Genomic DNA, 24,783 nt, shown 5'->3' with positions numbered 1-24,783 from the left:
TCCAATCCAAACCCTGGCAAAAGATAAGTCTGCACAACATCTGTGGTGGTGTAGGGAATCAAAGCCAGGTTTCACAAAGCCCAGGGAAGCCTTCTATACAGTGAAACATTATTCCTCTTGCAACTGAAGTGTCCCTATTGGGATATAGGATTAAGTGATCAACTGTGGCAAAATGGAAGTTATCTGACACAATCTGTTTCCTCTCGCTTGAAAAACAAGTCATTTGGTTGTGAATTGGAAAGTAAGTCAAGGTACATATCCTGTTAAATAATCATGACTTCACCTTGTCCATATTCATTGACTTACCTTATTATCTGTATTGTATTAAATACAGAGTGCTACATATAAAGCGTCACCCACTATCCTTTAATGCTATTGATTTGATTTTGTTATTTTTAACACTAGTTTGTGCTGCTGCAAAACTGTTTCAATCTCATTCTAACGTGGTCAATTAGCGTAAGAAGAGTTTTAGCTAAATACCATTTTTCAATAGGAAAATGCTCTGACTGTAGCAAATAGTAATGTTCCTAGTTACAATCTGCTGAAGTAAACCATTTCTGTGCAAGTGTAGTGACTTGTACACGTTCATTTTGTGGGCTTACACATAAGCTGAATGTTAGAAAGTATCATTTTTAGATATCTGGATTGTTTAATACTTTTGTGTTCCTTTATCATACTGACAGGTTTCAGAGTAGCAGCCGAGTTAGTCTGTATTTGCAAAAAGAAAAGGAGGACTTGTGGCACCTTCGAGACCAACACATTTATTTGAGCATAAGCTTTCGTGAGCTACAGCTTATGCTCAAATAAATGTTAGTCTAAGGTGCCACAAGTTCTCCTTTCCTTTTTGTCATACTGTTCATCTTATATCTCATATATTATGGGCTCATCTAAGGCCCTGATTCAGAAGGTGCCTAGCTATAAGCAGATGAGTAGTCCCTCTGAAATCAACTGAACTATTCACAACCCTGCGTGTAACTTTAAGTACATTGTTGATTTGGGGTCTAAGGGTACGTCTACACTGCAAAAAAGAATCCATTCTCCCCCCAACACACACACACACACACACACACACACACAGAGGGCAGAGAGCCTCAGAGCCTGGGTCAACTGACTCCCCCTCTCCCTCTCTGGTTTCAGAGCTCAAGCAGGAATGTCTACACTGCTATTTTAGCCCTATAGCTGGAGCCTGAGTCAGCTGACCTAGACTTTGAGCCTTGCTGCTGCAGGTTCTCTTTTTTTTCCCCTATTGCAGTAGAAGTACCCGAGGGGACCAAGCTACACAAATTAAATACACACTAAGGCTTTGATCCTGCAGACACACATGTAGTTAACTATATGTATTAAGTAGTCCCATTGACTTTGGTAGAATTGCTCAAAAGCTTGGTGAAGCATGTGCAGGCTTGCAGGATTGGGACCTGAGAGAAGAAAACTGCCTGAATTTGATTTCTTCCCATATTGTAAGTGTTTATCTCTACCATGACATTCACCTTATTAAACACACACAAAAATTCATGCCTCAGAACTCAATTGCAACCATATCAGGTACTTAGGTGTCTGTGTGAAACAACCTGCAGTGCAAAAAAACTGAGGCTAGCTTTTATGAGGCTTTTACATGTTTATATGGTAAGGACTTAAATATTGCAAAGCCTGGTGGGGGGAGAAGGGGTGGTCATATCTGTGTGGGTAGAGAGAAGAAACTTTTCTGACTATGCTTCTATACTTTTTAACAAATCATTCATGGAAGAAGCTTCCTGAACTCTAAATAATTCACCATGAACAGTTTTACCAATACTGTAAAGTATCACTTGCCTTTTAAATTTCATTTCAACACAGTGTACTACAACCTCAGGGCCTGAATCTGCCCCAGGATGCTTGCATACAACTCTTACTGGCGTCAATGAGGTTGCAACATGCATTTTCAAAGGCAGATTCTGACCAGATAAGTTTAATTTACTCACAGAATACAGCTCCACGATCCATTAAACAAAATATATAGAGTAACCATCTGTCTTTATCCATCAGGCTGAAAGCAGTTAATCAAACAGACTTTTTACTTTCTTCTTTTTCTCAATTGCTTTTAACACAGATGCAGTCTTTCCATAATTAAACTCAGCACTGCAGCTCCCAGACAGATTAATTCTGGAGAGCTTGTCAGGCATGTCAGCTGATATACAGAAGTTCTGTGTCTAGTCTCCACGCTTTTTTAAAAAACAAGGAGAATCTCTCTTAGAAGTGACTGAATTAACCCATGGAAGTAATGCCAGAGTACAGCTCTGTTCTGCAGTTGTATGCAGGCTCTCATGGGCTGACATGTTTTAGGAACTCCTCCATTCACTGTAGTTTAGCCCAAAGCAGAAAAAAAAAAGGTGAAATTTCAGTCTCCAAGATTATTTCCTGTGGACAGAGTAAATAAAGTTTAAGCGGTCCTGCTGCACTTACCATCTACTCTGCAGCCTCCTGTGGGAGCATCAATAGATTCTTCTTGATACATTTAATTAATTTTATCGCTAGTGATAACCCTCCACCTGGACCCTGCCATAGGAGGAGCATCTTTAAGGTAGCTCATTTCCCCTCCTTTGGCTCTTTTGAGACTGCAAACAAGGGCATCAATTGTACTGATAAATATCCCTGTGGAACAGGACTGAGACCATCTGACTCATTTCACTCTTTTGCTCATTACTGAACAGGATTTTTATCGGTTACCAGCCTCCTGAATCATGTAATCATCCTAGAAGTTATGTACCAAACAATAAGACCCAAGCTTCAGTAGATGAATTCAAACTATTTAAGACAGATTGTTTTAGACAGAAGTTCTGATCTCAGACACATACTGTTACTTCAGTGGGAGCAGCGTACATATCCAGGGACAGAGTTTAGCCCTAAATTGCTATCAGTAATGAGATCCTAACTGTTTTCATTTTCCCTCTTTCTAAACGTACCCTACAGCACATTAGAGATTTTAAATCAGAGACTACAACTACAGTTGTTAAGGTTAAGTGTTTCCCATTTTAAAAAACCTCTTATTTCATGGCTTTCTAACTCATGTGTTAAAATATTTATTCTGGGCTGAAAATTGGCATCCACAGACTCCGCCTAGAAGCAATTTTTCATTTAATTTCTTTTTCCCCAGTACTTAAAATAAAACTGCTGTGTCATAAGAGGGGCTTTAAGAATTCCAATGATTACATTTCATTATAAAGAAGCGTTAATTACCATTAGTTTGAAACAGATTTAATTTGAATTATTTATAGTCAAAATATAATAATTCACCACATATTGACTGCCTGATGATGCAGGTCAAGACCTGGGAAATGCCACTCAGTAGCCGCATACAAGAGAATTGTAGTACGCTTTCAAAACAGCTGTAAAGCAAAGTCTCACAATTATGCCAAAACTCTGCCAAATGAACACAAAATTCAGTTGGTGCTAGAAAAAAGAACAATGGGTTAAATTCTGCTCCCAGCAATCCGCAACCTTCTTATGTACCCAAGAGTATAATTTTAGCACCATATGTTTAAGTGCTGCTAAATGGTTATAATTATGCTTATCTTCCTCCAGGGGAAGATTTCCAAAGGCCCAAATGGGAATCAGGCACCCAAATCCCACTGACTTCCCTTTGTGTCCTTTGCATCTTTGAAAATCAACCCCTACTAAAAAGAATCATTTTATATATATAAATGAAAAAACTTTTGAGAAGGGAAACTACATGGTTAATTATTCTAAGTAGTTTGCATTTAAATGATGTCTTTCATTCAGGAATGTCTTTTACAACCATAAGTGACTGAATCTTCACAAACTCCCTGTTAAGGTAGGTTTACCACTATTACCCCCATTACACAGATGAGTAAAATGGGTCACAGAGAATCACACAGCAAGCCAGCAACAAAGACAGGAACAAAACACAGGAGTCATGGCTCTCAGTCCTGGGCTCTCACATAGGCATACATCACCTCCACCAATGTTCCCTCAGATTTTTTCCACCCACGTGCAGAAAAAATGTTATATGCACTAAGGTAATGTGCAGATGTGCGCCACCAGCAGAAACAAAAAACCTAGATATAATTTTTTTTTTTTTAAGTTACCAATAGGGATACTAACTCCAGCCAGGACAGGTTAGGCATTTTAGAACTCACTACTCAAAGAATTAAAACTTAAAGTGTAAGAGAGAAATAAAAATTATTAAATGCATAGACCAGTCAAAAACGTAAAATAGCATACTTTGAAAGAATAAAGTTACAGAGAATATATATGTATTACAGGAAGTACCAAGTAACAACAACATTGGGAGGTATGTGACAAAGACACTGTGTGTGTGTGTGTCATACAGAGATGGTGTGCACGTGCATGTGCGTGAGACAGACATTAGAAAGACAGTGTGTGACAAACTGTGTGTGGGCGACTGTGTGCATGTGTGACAGTGTGCATGTGTGTGTGCTGGCTGCTGGGGAAGTTTCTGAGAGACACCCATCTGCTGTCTCCCCCGTTCTGCAGAGCTGGGATACATGAGGGGTGCGCACTCGTGCTTGCATGTGTGTGAGACAGACAGTGTGTGCGCTGGCTGCTGGGGAAGTCTCCAAGAGACCATGTGCTGTCTCTTTAAGGCACTTACCCGAAGCCTAGTTCATACCTCAGAGTTGCTGAGAGTCCTGATGAACTCTGTCCTCTCTACCCTGCTCTGTGGAGATGGGGTACAGGGGGCTGGGGGAGACCCTGACATCAGCACCCTTCCTTCCCACCCCCACCCCACACACACTCTGCACAGCCAGCAGGAGGGTCCTGAAAGCAGCTGCAGCAGCAATGTGGCTGCAAAGCAGCGGGGTGGGGGGGCACACCTGAACACAGCTGCAGGCTGGACATGCATAGTTCTGCTAATCAACGGCTCGGCTGCCCAAGCACGTAGCTTACAGGGAACACAGACCTCCATTCCTTTCCGCTTCTTCGTGTGCAAAAAAAGAACATGGCGATTCTCCCTTAGGCAATTACTAATGACATACCTTGTATGTTTCGCTTCTCAGAAACGTGCTGTAGCTGCACTTTCATTCTAAGGAAGAATATATAACTTTTATATTCCGTTTCTCCTGTGTACTTTCTCTTAAGTCTTCATTCATATTTGCTTCACTGATATTACTTATTTGCTATCACAAACTCAAGTATCTCAATTTCAGTATTGCCAACTCCACATATTCACCAACCATGAATCCGGCAAAAAAGCGTAAGATTGGTTTAAAGATCATGAGCCATCTTTAAAGTTAATACATTTGAGGGTCTCTTTAGTTGCTGTCTTGCTTTTAAGCCTTTAGGATTTAAATTTTCAAGCTCTTCTTCCCAACCCCAAGTAGGGCCTTATGTAAATCACAATTTCACAAAGGGCATGGAAATCATGAAAATGTCCCCACACCATGATCTTTTAAATATTTTCTTTTGAAAAGGAAAATGTCTACCAGTCTTTCATACAAAAAAAAAAATTAACTTAGTCAATTTCAAGGACAAAATGAATTTTACACCCCAATTAAGTCAGTTTAAGACAAATGATTACTTATAAAATTCATTCCCTCCTTGAAATTGACCAACATTGCTTGTAAAATTCATTCAATGCAAACTCTGAAATTCAATACTTTGCTATTTACGCTGCCATGCATTTTCTAAAAATAAATTGTGATTTACACAGGGTCCTAACCATGAGGAGTAGAAACTTTTCTTTTTTAAATAAGAGCTCAGGTTCTCATGACTGCAAGAACTGAGATTTTCAGAAAAGTATCAAATATTGTGAGACTGGCAATAAAATCATCATTTAGCAACAATTAATTTTCATTCATTGATTTTTAAATATGAACACTATCTTTTACATGGTTTTGTGCTGTCTTACTATAAATGAGTCTTTTGTAAAAATGCAGGTAAAGCTCAATTTCACTAAAGTCCCAAGGAACACCCAAAACTTCTATTAAATTGAGCTGTCATAGAAAAAGTGGGAAATGCATCTTACTGGGAAACAGAGGCTTTTTAAAAAAAAGTTGTGTGGGTGGGGAATTAAATTGGCATTTTCCTCTGGCTACTATTTAATAGAAAAAATACATCACATTGCTATTTTATGGCAAGATATAGATAATGAAGACTTGTCTGAATACTTAAGGGTTAACGTCTCCCCTACCAGCAAGCATACACAGTCTGATAACTAGCAAAACCTAAATTACCCAGCTCCACTACCTAACCCATTCCATGTCCTGAAGAGAGTGGTGTAGGCTGGGAATAGTACAGCTGGCACCATAGCTACTGCAAGTGTAGGACTGCAGAAGTGCCAGCACAGTTTTGGGAAGACAAGAGGGGCAGGATTACATCCTCCCACAAAGCACCTTTGTCAAGCTCTTTTACTCTGGCTTGGTGCAGGAAAGAGGCCATGCGCCCTTCGTATGTGCTGTAGTTTGTAATGTTCACAGCCGTCTGCTTCCTTTTTTGTACTAAACTTTTCTCCCTCATTCAATTAAAAAAGGAGCAAGTACAAGTTTCTTTTTCATAGCTTCTTTATTCCACGCACACTTACAACTAGTGGTCTAGGGACCAAAATGTTTTAAAGTCCATTAATTTTGTGAGCCTCACTTTTTGGTGGCTCAGCTTAAGCTACTTAAGGGGTTATTTGCTCTTGTGTAGAGAATGTTATTGCCAGAGGATAGTTGGAGTGTGTTGATAGCTTAACAAACATTCATGTTGATAATCTGAGAAACTTTCTTTAAACATTTAATAATCTAGAGGGAGAGAGACTGCCTCTCTCCTTATGTGATCCTGCCACAAATGTAATTAAGGGAACTCTTGCACTGAAATTCTCTTTGTAGGTAGAAGGAACAAGGATACATGTTTTATGAGGGCTTCCCTCCCCCCCCAAACTTTGGAATTCACTCATTTATTGACTTCAGGGCATGCTGCAAAGCCCATATTTTTGAACAGATAGGCACAGAGGGTCGAGACAGCTAGAGCTAGGCTTGCCAACTTTATAATTGCACAAAACTGAACACCCTTGCCCTGCCCTCGCCCCTTTGCCAAGGCCCCACCCCTACTCCGAGGCCCTGCCCCTCACTCACTCCATCCCCCATTCACCAGGCTGGGGCAGGGGGTTTGATGATTCTGAATTGCATTTTTATCTGATAGTAAGGTTCCTACAGCTTACAAGTTATTAAAAAAACTAAAATAAATAAAAAATGGTCCTCTCTCACAGGTTGAAGCCAAGTTGTAAATGAATCGGGCTAACATTAAGTGATTTAGTAGATACCTGCTCCTAGCACAGATAAAACACGTATTTCCTGAGAACAATCTCTCTCAGGCAAGAGATTACAGGCTGATGGGAGTTTATCACTTAGTTTGGCTATAATATTAATATAATGCTTTATAATACTTTACAGGTGACAATCACTGTATAATTGCAGAGTTCAAAGTGCTTTTACAAAAGGAGGGCATTGTTTTAAAACTGGGCAGGAAGAGGTGCAAAAAGGTTAAAATGACTCCCACAAGATTGTATAATATAATGTATCAGTGGCAGAACTAGGAACAGAACAAAGCCTTGGCCATATTAGATCATACTGCTATAGCACCAATTAGAGAAAATAATCTCTGTGCTTTGTTAAAAACACAATAGGCAAAGTAAGTTGGTAACTTTTCCCTATGTAACTTTATTCAATCAATATACCAAGAATTGTTTGGAATATAACAGATCTGTACATGTTAAAAAAAAATAAACTAACATTTAGCAGTTAGAGCTTAAAACTGAGAACACTACTAGTGCACAGCATCAGAAAATTCAATTTCTACAAATTGCGGCTCTTCTACCATTAAAATAACATTTCCCTCTAGACAAAGTCATCCAGAAATTGAGAAAAAGTTCAGTTTCAATTCATCCATTACATGTTTGATGGAATTATACACAAATATGAATATACTTGTAATTTGACTCCTACACATGCTGTGACAGATGAAGAGTTAAATTGCTGCATGCCTTGGAACAGTTCTAGCATTTTCATTTGGCACAAAGCCTGCTTTGATAGGCTGGATACTCTGTAAAAGACAAAGGGGGAAGAGGAGAAAGAAAGGTGTTTAAATGCAAGATTCAATCATCCTGGTTTTACTGTGTGAACTCAACAAAAACTCGTTGCTATAGGTCATATTTAAATTCCACAACTATTCAGTTTCCTCATTCCCCCAAAGTAGCAAAACTATTAATTATTTGGAGTAAATAATTTACAGCCAGAACCTAAGCATGCTTGGGAGATGCATAGAGCACTCAACTTTTGTTGAAGTGAATGAAAATTGAGAAGGTATAGAAACCTCACAGGAGCAAGCCCTTAGCAAGTCCTTATATGCTATTTCCACTTCTTGCTATCTTATAATTAAGATGACCACATGCATAATGAAATGTAGCTGCACAGGCAACATAATTATAGCAGATGCAAAACAGTCAATCGATTAACAAACGGTAACTGGAACATAACAGATGCTTAGTTATATAGAGTGGTTAAAATCCCACTATACACCACTTTTGAATAATTCTCATGTTACCATATTCTTGCATGTTACCATTCCAGACAAAGCAAAGCAAACTGTACAGATAAGAATTTCAAATGGAAAGTAAATAGCTTGACAAAAGGAAGAAATGTTTGTAGCCACATAACCTTGCCATTATTCAGTGCTTTATATGGTATATTTCAAAACTTGTCTCAAACTGACTCTACAGCACCTGCAACTAACTATAGATGAGTGAGAAAGCAGCTGCCTCAAAGAAATTCATGGGTGTTTTTTTCCTGATTTCCTTTAGAGTGGATTCTCAAACTCAAATTCTTTTGGAGTTTTTGGTTTTGAACAAACTCCAAACAAAGCAAAGCCACTTGAGTTTGCATGGTTTGGAACGAACATGATAAATCAGTGCTGCTCAAAGGTTTATGAACTTTTGGACAAGCTTCCTTATGAGAGATTCTCAGAGCTCCATAGTCAAACTTCATTGGGCACAGAAGTAAAATATCAGGGTGGAAGATAGTGGTGCTATTGCAAATATCAGAGGGTGGTTAAACATTTCATATGCAAATCATTTAGATTAAATGCATTTAAAGCAAGGACTCTTGCCACTGTTTCCACATGAATGAAGTTTTAAAATAAATAGTACCAAAACCTACCAGAGTTAAAAGCTTCAGTAGCAGGGTCATCTCCTTGAATTACAATAATGAGTCCAACCGTTCAGTAGTTTTCAGTAAGACTGGCCCTTTGATTTTACGTTTTCAATACCATCTTTTAAAAGCAGACCCCCCCCCCCACCGCCAAAGTTTGCATCCATTTAAAAAAGTGTTTTCTTTTTGCTTTCACTTTCAATCTTTCCTCCTTCCCCCTCTCTATTACCAAACTATGTCTTGAATAATACATACTAAGTTTTTTTAACCGTGGGTGGAATGCATATGCAGGCTAAGAACTTTGCATGCTTGCTTGTTTTACGTTGTTAATACTTGAAAATTAGGAGCCCATTGTCTAGACCGCAGCCACTGTATCACAAACATGAGGGGCATGGCAAGTGGGACAGTTTGAATCCTTCTCATTTCTGGATTTGCTCTGTCCCCAAGACTACTTGCATTGTTTTTTGCATTGAAAACCATTGGTTAGATCTTTCCCAATTCTAGGTTACCATTTTTCCACATTTACCAATGGCTATGACAATAAGCCCACCACTGTTCTATGACATCAACATCCCCTAACACTATCAACTCTTCAGGATGAGACATTACTACATCACTGTAAAGCTTCAAGAATATTTTATATAAATACTAATGAATTTGTTTACTGACTGAGAAAGTGAAAGTATGTTCCTGTTGCATCCTAAAGGATATAAAACTTAAGAATAAGGGTTATTATAAAAGAACCCAGAATACTTTTCTCACTTCCCCCACCAGACTAGTTTCCTCTTCCATTACTAATTGTAAGGTGGGGGGAGAGAATCCAGAAGTTGTGGAGGAGAGAGCTTCAAAAACATAACCAGGAATAATCATGCTTTTTAGTTAGGTCACACTTGTTATTGCTGAAATACCTCCCACATCACCGCTGCTTGTACCTACAGATTCATTGTTGGTGCACAGTTAATGCAGTATGATGTACAGATCAAAGAGAAATTTTGCCTTAAGATAGTTGCATATGTTGTACCTTACATGTAACCTGAAGTTTATACAGCTGAGAGATTTTAATTTCTTCCAAATGATCAAAGGAAGTGCACCTCCCACATTCAATAATTAGAGCCGAGGATTTATGGCAGGTTGATTTGACACAGCTCTCACAAGATGAGAAAATGAGATCGTCACACATCAATGAAAACGTATGGATTCACAGATAGCTGTATGAATTACTAGCATGTGATGAACCTTCCTTGTTATCTGTTTTGTAGATCAGTGCATTTGGATGAACATCAACCACTATGGGAACTCAATTTATCATTAAACTTTATATATATTATTATCTCAGTATTATAAAGTCTTATTTAAATAATTGGGAGTCTAGTTTCAAGTAACTAAAGCCAAGAGATTCAAAATTGAAGCTCAGATTCTGTCCTTATTTATGAGAACAGACACAGCTATGAAAATCTTGCATTTAAGTTTCTCTCTCCAACAATATTCTAAGTCTTTGAAAGATGTTTTATATACATTTACTTGTAAATGGTTTTAGTCTCTTGGAAGCAAAAAACTCTGCAGCTCTTGCTTTTATATGTAGTTGTGCTGAATTACTGGAACTATTCACCAAGGATTGGATCCCTTGTACTTAAAATTATAGAATATGCAATTAATCCTCCCCTACCTACAGCTGCAACAACACTTCACACTTCCCAATCAATGTATTTACAAACAGTAGTTATTTGAACCTCACAACACCCGTGAGCCAGGAAGTATAGCACCCCTGTTAAAAATGGAGAAATTAGAGCCAAGAAAAGTTAAGATCAACATTTTTAAATTGGTTACTAATTTCAGGTGCCCAGCCTGAGATACACAGAAACGTTTTAAGAGTTCCTATCATCCATTCACTTCTGCTGGAGTTAGTACTCAGCATCTCTGAAAATTAGGCCCTAAGTGCCTCTAGTAGGGCACGCAAACACAGAAACACAACATGAGCAGCCACTTTTGAAAAGTTTGGTTAAATCGACTTGTTCAAAGTCACTCAGTATACAGATGCTAAAGCTATAAAAAAGAATCAGGAGTTCTGACCTTCGGCTGCATCTTCTAGCCACTAACTTGCTGCAAAATGTATATACAAGGTTTCTTTTAATTTTTATAAAAAGCCCAATGGAAAACAAAAATGCCCACCTTGAATTTATGTAAACCTATATTTTTTAAAAGGAGGACTTTGGTAGAGGGAAAAAAAAGTAAATTTTTGATTCATCAGAATAAAACATACACAATCTTTCTTATCAAACCTGAATCCTTAGGATCAAAGTCCATGTGCTAAAAATATTAGTGAAATTTTTTACAACTGTTACAGAAGACCCCAAAACACTGATTTTCTAGCTGTATAATCATATTACACCATGTTGAAAGCCTGCTGTACATCCCGACACAGCCAAAAGCAACTATCCGACATAAATTGTACTGATTCTGGACCTGCATATCCAGAACAAAATAGCTAGCCTCTCTCTTCCTGTAGTTTGCTGGTATGCTATTAATGTGCTGCCCCTAGTCAGTAGTTAAAATGCAAGTACTGATGCTATGGTACCGATGTAATTATGATAGTTATGCAAAACATCTCTGAAAGGTGTTAAATTAGGTGTTGGTACAACAGCACCATCTGCCAGGTCAGAGTGAAAAATACAGTAGTCGCAGAAGCAACTGCCTAAATATTAAACCCACCACTTTGCTGCTGAAAAGTAAAGCCCAGGTGTGTGGTTGACTAGGTCGTAGTATGGAGTCTCTTTCAGACTTGACTTCTGGCCATACACAAAAGGATATTCATCCAAAAACTTGATGAGAACATTAGAAGCCTAGGACTGGATTGGCACTGCTGCAATATGTCATGTTTGATATACACTGGAAGAAATATATCGGGACTCGTATACCTCTTTGGTACTATGTAATTCTAACCAACATAATGCAAACTATTACACACCACCTTTCATCCAAGGATCTTAAAACGCTTCACAAACAGCTAACAGCCTCACAAGATTCCTGTAAAAAAGATTATTCCAGCATCTATTTTACCCATAGGTAAATTGAGGCAAATAAAGTTTGGATGACTTGTCTCGGAGATAAGTTCTTTCACAGTAAGAAGAGAAAGGGATTTCAAAATTGATGATGGTATTTGCCATTTTGACCGGGAAGCCTCTGCTCTAATTATCAGATTCCACTTTCTTCCAGTCAGTGCTTGAAGTATCGTTTGCATGAAATAATACACACGCATTCTGTACAGGAAGGTAGGTCAGAGAAAGAGTAATGAGAGAACTGTTAAGATGAGCAAATATCAAGCTATTTGAATTAGTGCCAGGGAAACAGCAAATGCCCATTAACTTTTAAATCTTTTTTTCTTTTCCTGCTGTGAAACAAATAGTTTCAATAATGGAAGAACTTATTCCTGCTGGATTGTTTCTATGCCGAGATAAGTGCATTATGTGTGGGGTTTTCTGCATGTCTAAACGTAGACTTTCCTAGAGCAATACCATGTTATAAACAATAAAGGCCCTTAGGTACAGGCATGGTCTCAATTTTCAGCATCAGACTTGCTTACATGCCAAAAATCTGCAAGCCACATAACTGATTCCTGTTTATTAATAAGTATTACTACCATAGTATGCCGAAGCCTCTGTGATGCAACAGGATCCTATTGTGCAAGGTGCTGCACAAGCAGAACAAAAATAGATTCTAAACTCTCTGTGGCAGAGATTAAGTATAATATAAACAGACAACAGAATACAGAGAGGGAAGTACAAGAAAACAATGAGACAATACTAGTCAGCATGATTAGTAGTGGCATCAGTAACCTAACCATTGTCAACCTTTCCAACCCTGATATTCTAAGTATTTGTAGTCACCGTGGCACAGGAGAGTTTGAAGGAGAGATTTGAAGGAGGAAATATTGCCAGTATTTATGGGGAACTCCTCCCACGTGTCCAAGACATGATGGGAGAAAGCACAAAGGTTCCTGTTTGAAAATCTAACATGTGGGCAATGGAGGCTGACATCCCTGGCCGATCGGAGGCGATTTGATAGTGAATGAGAAAGGATAGGTGTGCCAGGATCCCTGGGGTACAGCCTGGGATTGTGGGACCACTGTGCCCCCTTTACTCTCCAGCCTGGGCTGTCTCTCACAATGCCTTGCTAGTGAACAGCCTTGCTAGTGATACAGTTCTGAACTGTAGTTTAAATTAATTACTCAGAGTTCTGTATTAATATACCTAGTAAGGAAAAAATTTGTCAAAAAACATTTCCTGAATCTTTTTTGCTGTCTGTATTGTTGCTGACATACTTGCTGACAGGTATTTTGAAATATATTACCAAAATAATTGAAACTGCTGTGATTATATTGTATTATTTTGACAAATAAAATATGCAGAATTTTAAAATATTGTGTGCAGAATTTAATTTTTTGGCATAGAATTCCCCCAGGAGTAAATTATAAAGCATCATCCATCTGAGGAACTCAAAGTGATTTGTTGACATTAATGAATTTAGATTCATAGCAGCAGATAAGTGCAATATCACCCTCACTTTATAAGTGGGGAAAATGGTTTGCTCAAGGTCAGACAAAGTCTACAGCAGAGTCAGCAGCAGAACCCATGTTGCCCAACTGTTTTACCCATAGGATTATCTTTGCCCTCTAAAAATCTTCCTTTTTAAAAAGCATCAAGATTTATTTTTATTTCAGACATTACAAATCTCTCTCTCACCTCCCACAATATACTCAATTATTTCCACCTGTTTTTGTATAATTTAAACCAAACTATTTTACACATTTTGCAAGTCCATTAGGATGTTTTGGGCTCTCATGGATTTAAAACACATTTGTAATTATAAGTCTTGCTTCCCTCTTCCCTCCAATTGAATAGCCAAGGAAAACAAAAACAAAATCAATCAGTTTATATCATATAAAATAGCATAATTAAAGTTTATTCTCCCAATAAAAGTAAAACCAGTAAGGTGGATTCTCATAGGAACTTATCGTCTTGGGCTCCAATATAGTATGGTTGGCATGCCTTGTGATTTGATGGCAAAATCGTTTTTACTAATTAAGCATTTTAAATAGCAGAGAATCAGCATGCTAAAAATTGGGGTATTAATGAGCTGCCTGCTCATTCTTTCTAATTTATGTGGTTCACTACAGCTGCTTACTTTGCTCCATTTAGCTACTGAATTAAAAATCCCTTTGCATCACTGCACAGAAGTTCAGGTTCATTTGAAGCCATGACAAATAAGACACCATTTACACAAGACATTTTGCCATTTAAGGATTCCAGGTTAGAGAACAATTCCTTAAAAGGGTTATAACAGCTTGATCCTCTTCACACAGGCAAGACAAGCCATGTTATAATATGTTTAGGTCTCTGACAATGTTCCCTCCAATTTTTTCCATCACGTGTGGAATAAACGTACGTATGCACGCCACCAGTAGAAACAAAAAACCTAGTTATAATCTATATATTTTTTAGAAGTTACCATAGGGATAATTACTCCAGCCAGGACAGGTTAAGCATTTTAGAACTCACTCCTCAAAGAATTAAATTTAAGTGCAAGAGAAATAAAAATTATGAAATGCATAGGTGAAAAACTAAAAACATATTTTGAAAGAATAAAATTACAGATAATATATGTGCATTGCAAGAAGTAACAACAACAATACAAGTATATGTTGGGAGGTGAGAGAGAATAACTGTGTGCATGCTGGCTGCTGGGGAAGTTTCTGAGAGATGCCATGCGCTCTTTAAGGCACTCACTGAAACCTCTCTGGCTCCTGACTGAGCCCTGTCCTCCCCTTCCCCGTTCTGCAGAGATGGGGTACATGGGCAGGCGGGGAGGGAAGCGGAAAGACACACACACACACACACACACAGCGAGCTGGTTGGTGGGGAAGTTTGAGAGACCATGAGCTGTCTCTAAGGAACTCCCTCACCGCCCGGAGGCTCGTTCAGAGCTCAGCAGCTCTTTCGTGCTTCAAATCCTGAGCCCTGTCCCCTCTCCCCTGATCTGTGGAGATGAGATATGGGGCAGGAGGAGGGGGATGCCCTGATATCAGAACCCTCCTCCCATCCCGCTCTGCACAGCCGGTGGGAGGGTCCCAGGAGCAGCTGCAGGAGCAATGTGGCTGCAAAGCAGCAGTGCGGGGAGGGGCACCTGAACAAATGCTGCTGGATGTGGCAACTCTGCTAATCAAGTGTGTGGCACTTGAATCACTCCTGAGCGACCACATAGCTTAGAGGGAACATAGGTCTCTGATATGTTGAGTACTTTAAAAAGTAGTAAAATTTGAAGTGTTGACAAGGCTTATGTTTGAAGCAGTAAACCTCACCCCAACTCAGCCAATTGGAATTAAAACTTGTGTAAGATTTCAAAGGCCTGTTCCACTGTATAAGAACAAGGAAACTAGAATGACAAGTCTATTTGTAAGATTATATGATATACATGACTTTTGTAAGCACCCTTATAGTCTTAAGAAAGCCAGAGGTTTTATTTTATTAAAATGTGAGGCAGTATGGACTAGTTGACTGTCCATGGGGAAGGGTCCAAAAATCCTTTCCTCCCCATACACACCCGAGTTCTAAACCCAGCTCTACCACCATAAAATGAGAATAATATTTGCCCACCTTTCTCACATAGATGCTGTATGGTTTAAGGAGTTAATATCTGTCAGTAGGTATCAAAAAATCTGAACTAACTTCTTAACACTCCATATAACATAGTTAACATGCTGAAGGCAAGAAAGGAACAAAAGTACATAAAACCATTACTTACAAAAGAGATAGATCCTGATCCTACAAATTGCTCTGCATGTATAGGTCTGTAAGACTACACAGAGTACCGCTGAGATCAACAGAACTCCATGTAAGAGCATGGCCCTGCTCACACAGAGCATTGTGCAGGATCAGGGCAGTAGTTAGGATAATATTGCTCTGTTCCACGCTATAACTGTGTCTGAACATATTCAGGTGGAAGTGCAATCTGTTTTAACAGTACAAAGTCCCAATATCGCATCAGAATCCACTATGGGACAACGCTAGCAGATCTCAATCCAAATTCAGGGCTCAGTATCTTACTTTTCAAACGTTTACATACTAGAGACCAATCCTGCAAATAGTTAAGCATATAAATGAATAACTGTTCACAAGAGTACGCCCATTATATACGTATATAGTTAAAAGCCAAAAGAAATTTTAAATCAGAAGGCTAAAATGAATACATAATGCCTTATAGTTTCAGATGTTATGCATAAATTTCACCTTGGAACACACTGTTGTAAGATGTGAATGTTATTAAAAAGGTTAATAAATAAGGTACCCTCTGAACAATGAATGGATTTTCTAACTTTCCATAGATCTTGGTTTTACTCTTACCAGTTATGAATTTAAAACAAAAACACAAAAAAAAAAAAAAACCCAAAAAGTAGCACATTTTTCCTACTTTCCTCTTAAGATTTTTTGAAAACTAGAAACTATAATCATGCTTACGTGATTTAAGTAGTTCTGACACTGAATTGATTTTTGGAGTGTTTTCTGACATTCTCCAAGTGACTGAATACATGTCTCTGAAATAAAGAAAAAGCATCGGTAATGAGATTTTCCCTTTTTTTTTTTTATTGTTGTTGTTACTTAACAGTTTTAGACTCCTTGGACCAGATTCTGACATAAAGTACACTGATGTAAAGCTGTAGTGATTCTACTGAACTCTGCTGCCATTATGCATTGTTTGCTTAGTAACAAATCCATATTAGCACTGTACAAGACATAAAGGGCTTGTTTACACTGGAAAGTTCCATCATGGTGGAACACAACTGAATGTATTCAGGTAAAGGATAAGGCTCTTGCATTTAACATAGCCTCTGTGTTGGCAAGAGCTCACATGACAAAGCCATGTGTTAGTTTACCCTAACTCCTCATGGTTGCATTCCTACTGCAATGCAACTTCCCAGGGCAAACAACTCAGAAGATGGCAAACTTCTTCCAGATTTACAACAATGTAACTAAGATCAGAATCTGGCATCTTGCTCTAGATACAGAAAGTGATTCCAAGGGCCCTGAATGACTAAAATAGAAGAACAGAGACACAGATTCCAGCCAGAAACCTATAAATATGACAATCTCAGACCTTTTGGCAATTCAAAGGGGCACTGCAGGTATTACACTTGTAAGGACTAATGAACAAAAGAGGTACAGATTCTGGCCATACAAACAGCAAAGATGATAGGTTTTGAATTCTAAAGCACCACCTGATTTAAATTTCCCATTGTGGAATTGGCATTTAGGACAGACTTCATGGTTATGCTATTATTTAATTGAATATTTTGTTTTAAAGACCCCAAGCATTTGCAAGGCTCCATTGTGCGAGGCACTATACATACACATAGCAAGAGACAATCCCCACCTCAAGGAGCTTACAATCTAAATAGACAAAAGGTGGGAGGAAGTATTATTACTTATTTTATAGATTGGGAACGGAGATACAGAAAGATCAAGGTCACACAGGCAGGCTGTATTTTCCACTGAATGAATCTGATGAAGCGAGCTGTAGCTCATGAAAGCTTATGCTCAAATAAATGCGTTAGTCTCTACGATGCCACAAGTACTCCTTTTCTTTTTGCGAATACAGACTAACAGGGCTGCTATTCTGAAACAGGCAGGCTGTGGCAGAGTTGGGGTAAGCCTAAATCCTTCAGACTTTGGGTGCCCAACTCGAAACATCTTGAGGTGCCTGATTTTCTGCTGAGCACCCACCTTCTGAAAATCAGACTTCTTTAAAGAGACCTCAGATTAGGCACCCGGAATCACTAGTCACTTCAAACTACAGGCATAAACCTAGATCTCCTGAGTCCAAATGTAGTGCCTTAACCACAAGGCGATCCCACCTCTGCTAGTTTCTAACACAGGTGCTTAAAACCATTGTTCGTACCAGCGCTGATGCACGATTTGGCTTTGCAATACTGGTGATTCCAGTAATTAGTCAGCATGACCATCTTCTATACCTATTCAACTGCATGAACTATAAATTGCAACTGCATTTGGACTTCTCCCAAAAGACAAAGCTTTCCAAGCCTAGAAACAGCATCCGAGTTACAGCAATACCGGACTGGGGTACAGAGGAGTCAGGTTGAGCACGACAGCAGAGTTTGAGCATCATGAAAATGTGAAAAGAAAAGGAGTACTTGTGGCACCTTAGAGACTAACAAATTTATTAGAGCATAAGCTTTCGCGAGCTACAGCTCACTTCATCGGATGTAGCTCACGAAAGCTTATGCTCTAATAAATTTGTTAATCTCTAAGGTGCCACAAGTATCCTTTTCTTTCTGCGAATACAGACTAAGACGGCTGCTACTATGAAACTTGTGGCACCTTAGAGACTAACAAATTTATTTGAGCATAAGCTTTCGTGAGCTACAGCTCACTTCTGCCCTTACTCAAGAGACAGGCTTCCGCATGGTTCAGTAGTAGCCCCTGAGGGGGTCACTATAGGGAGGAAAGCGGCAGGCTCCGACCACCAGCAGCCAGCACTGCAGACCCAGATTTTCTAATATAAGACCAGAGCCCCACCGGGTATGTCTACACAGTGCCTTAAACCTAGGTTTGGGCCCTCTTCCATCCACACACCAGTCAGTCTGATGTGGGTCAGTGAGCACTCAGGCCCGGGGGTCCTAGGACTGCACTGCGGGGGGGGGGGGAGTGACTCCAGTCCAAGCCCTGTTATTTTGCATCATGGGCACAGCTCATGCCACACACGTACCCCAGCCAGACGGGCCCCCTGGCGCCGTGTGGAGAGGTTAGCACGGCTGAGAGACTGGCCAGAGGCAGTCAGCCAGGGTTACCGTGCAGTGCGTGTGGACGCTCAAGGCGGGGCTTGGAAACCTGGGGCCCCAAGGCCAGGTCCCAAAGACCCGGGTTTCCAGCGTGGGCACCGGGCAGCCGGAGTCCGGGGCTCAGCCCTGGAGCGGGACGGGGGCTGATGAAACGAAAGCAGGGCTGGGGTGGCCAGCAGCTCGCGACGACCCATCCAACCCCGCGACTAACTGGGGCGGCCTCCCTTACCCAGAGCCCGGTTGGCCGAGTCCAGCCTCCGCAGCACAGAGCGCAGCTCGCTCGCCTTCACATCCCCCGCCATGGCCCCGCAATTCCCGCTCACGGCACGCTGGGAACCGCCATCTTGTTGTACGGAACCGGCCGCGGCGTTTCCAGGGGCCGCCCCCCTTGCTGCGCAAAACCTGCTTGTGACCACGCGAGCGCCGCCATCGTGTTGTACGGACGCCCTACGGAAGCCCATTCAGTTCAGGACAGCCCGTGCTCCGCCCTGCTCCAGCGGCTACGGTGCCCCGGACACGCGCGCGGGCGGAGGGGGATAGGGCGGTGATGGGGCGCAGCGCGGCCGCTCCTCAGGCAGCGGCTCATCCCGCGGGGCGGGGCTGAGGGGGAGAGAGCCCAGAGCGGCTGGAGCTGCGGCGAGGGGAGGTGAGGTGCGGGGCGGGGCGGGGGCGGGGGGATCGTGAGCGGCCCCGGGCGGTGCCAGGGGGTCCGCAGGCCCCGCCCCTCGGCCGGTGGTGAGCCCCGGGGGCTGGGCCTGCCTGTCCCACATCGCTGTGACTTGTGCGCCCTGCTCCCGCTGCACCGGGCCGGGCGGACCTGAACTGGCAGCCCGGGCTCCCGCTCACTACGGCCGCTCCCTCAGCCGGCGGCGGCCTGGCTGGCAGAGCTGATCCGCCCTGGCCTACCGCTGACTCCCCGCCGCGGGGAAGCGACCAGGGCCTGTCGCCGGCAGAGCTGGCCTCGCCGCTAGGGCAGACCGGGAGCGCCCGGCTCAGGCCCCGGCGGACGTGCGTCCATTAAAAGAGCTTCTCGCCTCGCCTCGCCTCGCCGCTCCCCCGCGGACAAGCCCAGTGAGGCTGCGGCCCTCACAGCGGCGCAGCTGCATGGCGGCAGCCGTGTCCCTGGCCGGCCTCCCCGGCCGCTGGCCGCTCTCGGCGCAATGAAACCACCCGCGAGCAGCCGCCGGGGCGCGTCTCCCGCCGACGTAGCGCCGTCCGCCCCGGCACTTATGTCGCTCAGGGGGTTGGGCTTGGCACACCCCTGACTGACAAAAGATTGACCGACAAAAAGAGCGAGCGGAGACGAAGCCAAAGGGAAAAGTCGATCTAAGCTGCGCCATACGAGATATGTGAATAGCGTATCGACTTAGATCTACTTACTGGGGGGTCCACACTGCACGGTCGATGGGAGATGCTCTCCTGTCCACTCCCCTTACTCGTCTTGGTCAGGTAGAGTGGACGGGAGAGCAAGTAGCAATTGACGTAGCAGATCTTCACTAGCTGCACTAATTCAACCGCCTCCAGTAAGTGTAGACACGTCCTCTGTCATCCACAGCTCTCCTCCCCTATTCCACTGAATGCATTGCATTGGCCGGCTTCATAGGTAGCCTGTGTGTCGGGATAGGTGCTGTCCCAGAAAATAAAAAAGCCTGCCACTCTTACAGAGACTTATATGATCCAACGAAGTGGGTATTCACCCACGAAAGTTTATGCTCCAATATGTCTGTTAGTCTATAAGGTGCCACAGGACTCTGCTGCTTATATAGACTTAGGCATTTGTGTAGGTTTATGGGCATGAGTAGGCCTCGGGACTTTAGTGGAAATGTGCATAAACCTATGCTGTGCAGGATTGGGGCCAAGGAAGCATACTGTCTGATGCAGGCCCTTTGTTTTCCCACTCTTTGAGTATTTTAGGGATATTTACAAGTAAGTATACAGGTGAAATATACACATAATACATCCAATGAAGTGAGCTGTAGCTCACAAAAGCTTATGCTCAAATAAATTTGTTAGTCTCTAAGGTGCCACAAGTCCTCCTTTTCTTTTTACGATTACAGACTAACATGGCTGCTACTCTGAAACCTGACATAATACGTTGACAGGTCTGATGGTTGAGGTAGGGAATGAGTATATATATTAAGGGTAGACCACACTTGGTGCCATTTCTGCATAAAGATATACACATACAAATATGTATATACAAGTACCTGATGTATTATCACAGTACACTAATAAGCTTCAGGTATATGGATATTTGATATGGAACTGTTATGCAGATTTATTCAGTGTATCAATTAGTAGCATTTCTATAGTACGGTGTAGATTTGTAGCGAGTTTAATTGAATTATTCAATACACACCAGTATAACATCAGAATGTGGCCTAATTAATGGAAACTGAGAACCCTCTTGCTTATTTGGCTATTAGTAGTTCGTATCTTAGTAATTGTCATATTCACATTGTGGTTTTTTTGTTATTTGTTTGTATATGCCTTTAGAAGAATAAAGGGATGGGATCTATTCCTGCATTACTTTGCAGATGATGTAGTCAATCTCCTAAAATTAAAGCACAAACATATAACTTAGAATTGCTAAATATGTGGAGATGTTAAAATGCAGTGAAAATTATTTTTAATTATGCAGTTTTGTTATGCATTTTTTTTAATTTGCAGGTCAATTTGCTCAAATAAAAGTAGTGGCAAAGAAAAAAGGATGCACATAGAAAATGTGACCAAGGAAACAGTCCTTATTACAGGAGGAGGTGGTTACTTTGGTTTCCGGTTAGTGCATAAAATATTAACTTTATTTTACATTAAATATAGTAGCAAACACTTTACAGTGCAGATCCTTTTAGTGAAGCGAGTCTGTAAAAATGGCAGCGCAGGGTTCTGTGTTTCTTGTCTCAGTGATTCCAGTGCCAAAAATACAAAGCTAAAGATCATGGTCTAGAGCTCATTTGATCTTATATTGAAAGGCTACCTCTAGTTCACCAGCTGCAAAACGAGTACCTGATTTACCAGGTTTGGGCAGTCAAAGGTGATCAGATGTGATGCTGGCCATCACTCCCTTGTGTACTGTTGGCTATGAAGCTGCTGTACCTTACTCACACCTGAATAGGTAGCACTGATTCTTGGGATATGTCTACACTTAAACCCGTGCAGCTAAAGCGCTTCCTTGTAGACACTCACTATAGTGACAGGAGGGGTTCTCCCATTGCTGTAGTTAATCCACTTTCCCAAGAGGCAGTAGCTACGTTGACAGAAGAATTCTTCCAGAAGTCTAGCACTGTCTACACCAAAGGTGAGGTCAGCATAACTATGTCCAGGGGTGTGGATTTTTCACACACCCTGAGAGACACAGCTGTGCCAATGTAAGTACTCAGTGTAGACCAACCCTCAGACAACTCTGACCAGCAAGAATTCAGTACTGAAATAGTTTACAAGTTTCTTCTACTCATGGGTGAAATGTTTCATTCATCATTACTCTATGTATCTTAGTAACATATGGTCTCGGTCATGTTTTAGTTTAGGTTGTGCCCTATACAAAAAGGGAGTTGACGTGATTCTCTTTGATGTCCTGAAGCCAATCCAAGCTGTGCCAGAGGGAGTGAAGTTCATACAGGGGGACGTCTGCTGTCTCTCTGAAGTAGAAAAAGCTCTCAAAGATGTAATCTGTGTATTCCATATTGCTTCCTATGGAATGTCTGGCAGGGAGCAGCTGAACCGAAAACTTATAGAAGACGTTAATGTGAGAGGAACAGAAAATATCATCCAGGCTTGCAGGAAAACAGGAGTGTCAAGTCTGGTTTATACAAGTACATACAATGTAGTCTTTGGGGGCCAAGTTATAGAAAATGGGGATGAATCTCTGCCTTATCTACCACTTCACCTTCATCCTGATCACTACTCCCGGACCAAGTCTTTAGCTGAGATGAAAGTGCTGCAGGCAAATGACACTGAGCTTGGAGAAGGGAAAGGTGTGTTAAGGACCTGTGCTCTCCGACCAGCAGGCATCTATGGGCCTGGAGAGCAAAGGCATCTTCCAAGAATAGTTAGCTACATTGAAAGGGGATTGTTTAAATTTGTATATGGAGACCCTCTGAGTTTAGTGGAATTTGTCCATGTAGATAACCTAGTTCAGGCTCATATCCTTGCTTCAGAGGCACTCAAAGCCACCAAACAGCACGTAGCTGCTGGCCAAGCTTACTTCATTTCAGATGGCAAGCCAATAAACAACTTTGAATTTTTCCGACCTTTAGTTGAAGGCTTGGGTTACCAATTCCCAACTGTTCGTCTTTCTCTCTCCGTTGTATATTTTTCTGCATTCCTAACTGAAATGGTCCATTTTCTTGTAGGACGTCTTTATAATTTTCAGCCTCTCCTCACTCGCACTGAGGTTTACAAAACTGGCATCACACATTATTTCAGCATGGAAAAGGCCAGGAAAGAACTCGGGTACAAACCTGAGCAGTTTAGTCTGACCGAAGTAGTTGAGTGGTTTAAATCCCAGGGACATGGAAGAAAACTCAGAATCTATACTATAAAACATCTGATTAGGGATGGAGGGTTGATCTTGCTGTTGGCCGCAGTGGTCTTCTCATGGCTTCCAGCAGCAGTAACACACTCTGTTTGATAGATGTTGAACATTGAGCTTGGGCTCTTTTTATAGGGTGATAAAATATGCAAAGTACTTGAAACTTAAAATGAAATTAGATCTCTGTTCTCTGAAAAAGTGCATACATTCAGTGATGAAAATAGCTGCCAGTTTCAAAAGTTTTGGCGTTCCAGACCAATGTAATAATACTTACCAGAATATTTTAGCATTGGTAGTCAATATGTTCGTTTTATGTCTGTTGAAGGGACTATTCTGTTTCAATGGATTAACAGTATTGCTGTGTTTTTATACAAAATTGTGTATATATTTATAATATAATCCACTGTACATTAAAGTGCGGCCATACATTGAAATAATGGCATTGCAGGTTTCCACGTGACTCTGTGACTTCCCTATCAAATGAGAGGTTTTCTTTTTAACTGAGCTCCTTACATTCTCATCCTTCACACTGAATGTTAAGCTTCTTTCCTTCTTGCCTATCATCACAAGAAATAAAGGTTCTGCAGGCCAAATTGGGCCCCCAGAGACATCTACAATCCCGTTGTATTCCAGTTATGCCATTAGTGCTTTCAGTAGCTTGCAAGGGAATAACTGATTGGAACTGGGTGATGCTGATTTGATGGGTGATGCACAAGAAGAACAGAAACCAGCTCACATGCTTTGAGTGGTTGGAGCAAAGGACTGGAACAATCCATTTGTGTCACTAGAGTAAATAGGTGTGATTGGTGAATACACTAACAGAACGGAACCGCTGATTACAAATGTGACTTTTTTGTGTACAGTCTCTTCTCAAAATAGAACTGCACTTTCATTTAGCAGAGAGTCATACACAGGGTGTGAAGTTCAATATGATTGCAAACGGCATTTTGTTTTCAGTTATAGAGGCATGCTGCAAGGTGTATAACCAATTGTCTTCTTTTGGCCTTTTTCACATTGAGAGAATTATATCCATGATCCTTGCTACTGAGAAGATTCCTGTACCCCTGTCCAAAGGAATTGTATGCTGAAAAGTCGACTACATACATTGTCGACTCCTAGCCTTCGGTGCACTCAGACCTGACCAAAAATGAGCTGTGATCTAAGATAGAGGGATATACCTAAAGCTTCCTCATGTACAGGGGTGGTAAATTCACTCTAATTCCAATTCACACAAGGAATTTTTCCATTAGGATTAACAT

General features: G+C 41.2%; 1 protein-coding gene and 1 long non-coding RNA gene across 6 annotated transcripts; one reads left to right on the top strand and one right to left on the bottom strand.

The window, feature by feature from the left end:
• Window positions 1-7,630: 7,630 nt before the first annotated feature.
• LOC122456352 lies at window positions 7,631-19,351 on the bottom strand. Of its 3 annotated transcripts, none has more exons than XR_006275225.1 (4): window positions 19,223-19,351; window positions 17,071-17,228; window positions 16,655-16,731; window positions 7,631-8,040 (listed from the first exon to the last, which is right to left on the bottom strand). It is a non-coding gene; the product is annotated as an uncharacterized LOC122456352 (long non-coding RNA). The 3 variants fall into 3 exon arrangements; XR_006275226.1 differs by lacking the exon at window positions 19,223-19,351 and adding an exon at window positions 18,921-19,179; XR_006275224.1 differs by lacking the exon at window positions 17,071-17,228 and having other exon boundaries at window positions 18,921-19,228.
• SDR42E1 (short chain dehydrogenase/reductase family 42E, member 1) lies at window positions 19,294-23,975 on the top strand. Of its 3 annotated transcripts, none has more exons than XM_043495270.1 (3): window positions 19,294-19,457; window positions 21,664-21,771; window positions 22,516-23,975. In XM_043495270.1, the coding sequence occupies exons 1-3, from the start codon at window positions 19,294-19,296 to the stop codon at window positions 23,621-23,623; spliced, it is 1,380 nt and encodes a 459-aa protein (XP_043351205.1). In that variant the 3' UTR covers window positions 23,624-23,975. The 3 variants fall into 3 exon arrangements, with proteins under 3 accessions (XP_043351205.1, XP_038223754.1, XP_038223751.1); XM_038367826.2 differs by lacking the exon at window positions 19,294-19,457 and adding an exon at window positions 19,561-19,639; XM_038367823.2 differs by lacking the exon at window positions 19,294-19,457 and adding an exon at window positions 21,053-21,109.
• The last annotated feature ends 808 nt before the right edge of the window (window positions 23,976-24,783 follow it).

This window comes from Dermochelys coriacea, chromosome 12 (genome assembly GCF_009764565.3).
Source record: "Dermochelys coriacea isolate rDerCor1 chromosome 12, rDerCor1.pri.v4, whole genome shotgun sequence".
Taxonomy (NCBI): domain Eukaryota; kingdom Metazoa; phylum Chordata; order Testudines; family Dermochelyidae; genus Dermochelys; species Dermochelys coriacea.
This window is presented reverse-complemented; position numbering and strand designations above follow the sequence as displayed.

Coding starts and splice junctions, on each gene's coding strand:
- SDR42E1 (XM_043495270.1), top strand. CDS start 19,294: ATGGCCCCGCAATTCCCGCTCACGGCACGCTGGGAACCGCCATCTTGT. Junction 19,458..21,663: donor GCCCTACGGAAGCCCATTCA/GTTCAGGACAGC, acceptor TTTAATTTGCAG/GTCAATTTGCTCAAATAAAA. Junction 21,772..22,515: donor GGTGGTTACTTTGGTTTCCG/GTTAGTGCATAA, acceptor GTCATGTTTTAG/TTTAGGTTGTGCCCTATACA.